This window comes from Hippocampus zosterae, chromosome 19 (genome assembly GCF_025434085.1).
Source record: "Hippocampus zosterae strain Florida chromosome 19, ASM2543408v3, whole genome shotgun sequence".
In the NCBI taxonomy this organism is placed as follows: Eukaryota; Metazoa; Chordata; class Actinopteri; order Syngnathiformes; family Syngnathidae; genus Hippocampus; species Hippocampus zosterae.
The window spans coordinates 11,381,302-11,387,941 of NC_067469.1; the positions used below are offsets into that span (position 1 = coordinate 11,381,302).

The 6,640-nt window shown below is 41.7% G+C and overlaps 1 protein-coding gene across 1 annotated transcript; it reads left to right on the forward strand.

Moving 5' to 3' along the window:
• The first annotated feature begins 4,023 nt into the window (after positions 1–4,023).
• Positions 4,024–6,091, forward strand: LOC127591899 (uncharacterized). The gene is made up of 3 exons (XM_052052186.1): positions 4,024–4,959; positions 5,219–5,537; positions 5,838–6,091. Exons 1-3 carry the CDS (start codon positions 4,123–4,125, stop codon positions 5,843–5,845), a joined length of 1,164 nt encoding a protein of 387 aa, XP_051908146.1. The 5' UTR covers positions 4,024–4,122; the 3' UTR covers positions 5,846–6,091.
• The last annotated feature ends 549 nt before the right edge of the window (positions 6,092–6,640 follow it).

A 6,640-nucleotide genomic window follows, 5' to 3' on the forward strand; every position in this document is an offset into this window, starting at 1 on the left:
TTGTTAATACTGTGCATTCCGGTAGTCTGCAGAAGCAAGCAGTGTTGTCAGTCTTCAAAATAAAAGCGTTAGCTCGTCATGATTTCCAAATTGATGATTTCAGAGGCCTTTTATTTTGAAATGCAACATCAGATTTTAATGGTTTTCTGGTTAAATACCTGGGGTGTCCGAGTGTGGCCTCGACCTATTGTGGTTGCAGGATAACTAAAATAAAAAAAATAATTACTTTTAAAATCAGGTAAAAAGGTCAAAACGTCATATTTCACAACCTTTTATTCTTAAATGCAACATCAGATCAGACTGCAAGGGAAGCTCAGCTTCCCCAAAAATGTCAAAAAGTAAGTGATCAAATACATGTGTGTAATACACACATATATTACGTACAATTGTGTGTACATGTCATTGACTAAATATGCGCTACAACACGCTCAACCTTTGTCCTGAATCAGTTATTATTACTTACTTATTACTGGTTACGACGCAACTCTCTTCTCATTCATTCCCACAGCTTCACTGTGCTTTAAACTGTGTGGACGCTGAGCGTCGACCACGGACGCTGAGCGTCGACCACGGACGCTGGGCGTCTAGAGAGCTCAGTGTTGGTTGTCCCAATGCATTGAAACGAGTTTTGTCTCGCCCATCGGATGCTCAGCGTCTCTGGGAGTCTATGGACAGTGGGCGTTTATCGTCTGGCCCGGACGCTCAACTTTTCTGCACGATGATTGGATGATCTGTTTTAGGCTGAATCTCTTTTTGATTGGCAGCGAAATGAGCCAATCGCCCATCTGATGGTGAAGGCATCCATTTCTTTTTTTTCTTTTTTTTTGAAAAGGAACGTAGAGTAGAATTCACGTATAAATAAACGGACACATTTTATGATGAAGGCCGAAATTGAGCTTCCCCTCCTTGACAGACCAGCATCTGCCACTGCATCAGATCTTAATGAAAGTAGTATGGTTGGATACCTGGGGTAGCCTAGTGTGCCGTAGACCAGGTCTGGTCACGGGATAATGATTTTTTTTCCTTTTTTTTTTTTACATATTATGAAAGATCAGGTGAAGTTTTTGTCATTGATGTGGATTTACCTTTGACTTCATTTTCAATCTGAACCTCAGAACGCCTATTGGTGTTATTTTAAGAGAATTTTCATTCTCCCTGGGTGAACTCATCGTTGCCCGACCGCCATGAGATTATTTTATAACATTTGAAATCCAAACCACTGACCGTATGCATTGGTTAGAGATATTTTATTTTGAAGGTGGCCAACATCGTTCGCTGGCGGCAGATTACCGTAATGCTCAGTATTACCTAATATCGCTGTGGCGGCTGGTTTGACTTCAGTTTTGTGAGTGGAGGCTGTTCTGACCGCAGCCCTTTTAAGAGGCATTGGCGCCTTTTAATGTGCAAGAGTGTGAGTCAGAATAATTTAGTTATTCAGTCACCAAGTACGGACGACGAACTCATCGATAAACACCCCCCCCCCCAAAAAAACGGGCCCCAACTCTAATTAGGCCCCGTTTCTTAGTGTTTTGTCTGAATGAAATGAAACTTTGGCCATAACTAGTTCATTATATACAAAACATCACATCAAAACACTAGGGTCTTTGGCCTTTTTCTCCATTCTACAGCATATGTTCTAGATGGCCTCCATTTCCCTCCGTGCATTTCTTGAGGCGCAGCACGAAGTTGTCTATGACGTTCTTACAGACTAAATTGGTAATGGCTCTCATCTCCTCCCTGATGGCTTTCTTGAGTTCCGTGATGGTTCTGGGTTTCCCTGCGTAGACTCTGTCCTTAAGATAGCCCCAAAGAAAAAAATCTGGGGGGCTTAGGTCCGGGCTATAGGGTGCCCACTTAAAATCAGTCTTGAGACTGATCACTCGTTCTCCGAAGTTCTCTTTCAGCCAATCACGGGACAGTTGAGAAATTGCTCCGTCTTGCTGGGACCAGAACTTGATCATGAGCGACGGGTAGATGGTCTGGAGCTCATTCTTGAAGGTTTTGAGGACCTCCACATAGCGCTCCCTGGTGACTGTCACTGCTGCGCCAGATTCTTCGATGAAGATTGGTCCGATGATGCCTCTGGCCGAGATTGCATCCCACACCGTGCACTTAGGAGAGTGCAGGGGCTTGGTGGCTACTTCATTGGGTCTGGAGGACCCCCAGAAGACATTTGTCTTGGATTTCGCCTTTCCATCAGGATGGAAGTGGGCTTCATCTGAGGTCCAAAGAAGGTTAAGGAAACTTGGTCGATCTTCTCGAGCATCTTGACTGCCATAGCCCTCCTGTGCTTCTTGTTTGAGGCTGTAAGGGTCTGCAGCATTTGTATGGGTATGATATCGTTCACCAGCACTCTCCTGCAAGTCTCATGGGACATACCGAGGGACTGACTTTGTTAACGCACAGAGCGTTTCGGACTCTGCTGGAGAGACTCTCTCACTCTTTCAACCAGCTCGGCTGTTCGCTTCTTGGGATGTCCCGAGTGGCTTGGATGGTTCTCACTGGCAGCGTTGAGGTTCTCCATGGTCCCATACTTCTCGACGTGGTCCTCTGAATTCTTCTTTTGGATGGACCCTTTTCACAATCGAACTGACGCATGGAACTGTCCTGGGTTTTCTTAAATGAGCCTGTCTTGTAGTAAAATTTAACACAGTGTATTCTTTGTGCCAGCTCCCACTGGGGTCTTGGTGTACTCACGGTCGTTGATTCTGCCATGTCCTGTAAAATAAGGGCAATCGGTGAATAAATAAAGGAGATATCACATAAAGTGTACACAGGGCCCGTTTTTTTAGGGTCAATGTAATCGTATCTTTTGAAGATTTTTTTCCACGTAACTTTATGCAGTCAGTACTGTATATTTTGTATGACTCAATTCATATTTTGAATCACTCAATTCACGTAATTTCAGATAATGAATGGGTGGATGGATAAATGCAAACATATATTTAGCAATATTGTAAATTATGTTTTGTCAATCACAGTATGTGTAGCATGCCCTCCCTCCTGAACGCTACCTTCTTCTGGTCAGAGTTGGTCATTGCAACCTTCTGCAAGAATACCATGATTTCTTATTCCCCTCTAAAAGTAACCATCAATATCCACTCTGTATCCAAAACGGCGACATGTAAGTGACTGTTTATTGCAGTGAGTTTTACTGGGATTGCAAAAGTTTGTAATTTAATTCATTTACATTTACGTCCTGTAGATCATGGTATCCAGACAAAGAAGAACGGTCATGACCGCGGAAAAGAAAGTGAAATGCGTCATCAAAGTGCTGGTGAATCATTGCATCCCACCAAATGGTTTCTCACAACTGATCAGATCAGATATTGGGATGCATTTTGCGAACAAACACCTGCAAGAGGTGGAACAAATGTTGGGTCAAAAACATAAATTTGGAACAGTCCATCACCATCAGTCATAAGGAAGGGTGGAAAGAATAAATACAACAATCAAAGAAGCAGCGCTTACATCCAGTCGCACAAATCCACCTGGTATCATTTAATCTCCTGAAAAGAGCTGGCTCTGTATGATGGTTGAAATCCTAAAACCAGACTGATATTTCTCTAAAATATTATCTGGCATGAAAAAAAATCCATAAGAGAAATAAGAGAAACAATCCATCCACTTAACAATCCGTTTATCCTCACCAGAGCCGCATTTTTCATTTGACTTTATTTTTTAAAATGGAAAAATATCTCATTTTAGAGGCCTTTTGTTTTTAAATGTAACTTGAGATCACAATGAAATTAATGTGTTTGAATAGGATAACTGGGGTGGCTCAGTGTTGCCATAGACCTGGTCTGGTTGCAGGAATACAAACATTCATTTTTTAATTTTTTGTAATGAGGTAAAATTTATGTGATTGATAGGAGAGTCGCCATTGTACGGAGCCCCTAAGGGGACATGGAAGGAAAAAAAAAACTTTGCGAGATCTCGCAAAGTAATGCGAGATCTCGCAAAGTAATGCGAGATCTCGCAATGAAAGATTGCGAGATCTCGCAAAGAAGGATTGCGAGATCTCGCAATACTTTATTTATTTATTTTTAATGGTCGTTGACTTGCTTCCGGGTCATCGTACGTGCTTCCGGGTCATCGTACGTGTAAACGCAGACAACAGTTATGGAGCGTGTTCAACCGTTCGTGAGTTTAATAGAATTTTACTTTGAAATCGGCTTGAAATACAAAGACATTAAATCTGTTCTTGATGTTAAGTACGGTTTCCAAATAAGTGAAAGACATTTGAAGCGAGTGCTGAACCAAAGAGGACTATTTCGTCGGAAAACGTTCAATGACTTGGCAGTCCTGGTTGACTTCATTCGCAACCAATTGCAGCATTCCGGACAACTACACGGTTACAGGTGGATGTACAGTAAGTGCAGAGAATATGGACTTCTTGTCAGGAAAGAGGACGTTCGTCTGGTCCTGAAAGAGTTGGATCCGAGAGGAGTGTCGTTAAGGCAAGCAAGACGTTTGAGACGGCGAAACTACTTCTCCAAAGGGCCCAATTTTATATGGCACATGGACTCCTATGACAAACTGAAACCATTTGGAATTTGTATCAATGGGGCTATTGATGGGTTTTCAAGGAAAATAATGTGGCTCAATGCCTACATAACTAGTAGTGACCCGAAGTTGATTGGGGGTTACTACATCGACGTTGTGCACCGTTTGGGGGGTTGTCCTCGAATCGTTCGAGCTGATCTTGGGACTGAAAATGGTCACGTCAAAGGCTTTCAGCGTTTCCTCGTGCCAATACCGCCAGGCAGCACTCTTGACAGTTACTTGGATGGAGCCAGCACCGCCAATCAAAGAATTGAATATTGGTGGCGGTTTCTTCGCAGCCAGTGCATGGAGTTCTGGTTATCCCTCTTCACAGACCTCAGAGACAATGGCTTCTTTGATGGTGGATTTCTGGACAAAAACATCCTACAATTTTGTTGCATGGGACTTATTCAGGTGAGTTCATACATTCTGATAGACTCGTTAATTAAATGTGTATTTTTGTATGTGAGAGTGAGTTAATGGGAAAGTGGACAGGAACACCCAAGAGGATAATGGTGTGTGGTGAAGGTGAAGGAAAAGTTGGGGAGATGTGGTACACATGAGAGGGGAGGAGTGAGACAAAAAAGCAGCTTCACGCTAAAAGTTCTTGCTCATAAAAGCCGATATGACTGTGCAACTCTTATTTAATCTGGCTGTATATTATTTTCAACAGGATGAGTTGGATGACACGGCCTTAGTTTGGAACAGCCATCTCATCAGGCCCTCAAAGAACATGAATGTCCCCAGTGGTCGGCCCAACGTGATGTATACGTTACCTGAACTTTATGGTACAACGGACTTCCTCTCCCCGGTTGACAATGAACAAGTTCAACTGTGCAAAAGCCAGTGTGTGTTTCGTTTGACCATGCCTTGTGATCCAGATGTATTTGCATTGTGTGCTTTTTTAATGGCCCAGTCCGATCTAATGCCACCAAAAGATCCATTTCAGGCTGTGAACTTGTATTTACACCTCAGAGAGGCCCTCACCGCTACTCTTTAAGATAAGAAAACCTTTATTAGACTCGCAATGGAGAAATTCCTAATTCACAGCAGCAAATTTATGAAAGGAAGAATATAAAATATACAAAATATAGGAGCTGCTGGAAAGGCGGCCACTCTCACGGCTGCTGGAAAGGCAGCCACTCTCACTGCGCCATTTTGAAGTCAAAATAACACAACACATAGGACAGACAGCCGTGCAATCTTCACCAATTTTCTGCATACACTTTATAAATTACAGCAATCTATGTATTGCTTGGTGTTTGGACCAAACTATATTACGGCTCCTCAACTGGTGTGAGAAGTAACATTTATTGAAGCCTGAATTTGACCATTGTCATTTCTTTTATCACTTCACCTTCAAAGGATAATTGAAACACTTTTGATGACAAATAATATATACCGGTACCCATCATAATTAAAAGCATTGTTTATCTGCTGTTTTTCTACCTGTACAGTATAAGGACAACATATTTGATCTACAATATAAAATGTTTGTCTGTCAAAGCATTATTGGTGTAAATAAACATTCTTTCTTGGTTCCTGACTTTATTCACAAATACTTAACCAACGTGGATGCTGGGGAGTATTCCTACACAATTGTACATCATCCCAATTGAATTTTCACCTGCATGTAAATGATGACTGCGTAATTGTCACTCCTCACTTTCGTCAGCAGGTGGTTTCTTGTGTTTAAAAAAACTGTTAAGAATGATTTGGAACAAATTTTATTCACATTGACAAAATCTTACAAACATTAATCTCAACATTTTAAATGGAATGTACAACTTCAGACCTTTGGGTAAAACTGAAAACTCCCATCTTGCCTGAAACCATCATGAGAATAAGTGGTGCAGAAAATGGAAGGAATGGAGAACTAACACAGAATCGATTGCATTTTAATAATGCACAATACACAAATGGAAAACAATTGCAGACTGCCCTTCACGTGGTTAACTATGCCAGATGTTTTACATCTCAAAAGTGCCAAGAGCCAATAAAATTTTTAAATCTTGCCATTCTCTCATCAAGGTTTTGGAGCACACTTGGAGATCCACCCAGTACACCTTTTTTCCTCGATCTTATTTTGTCTCTC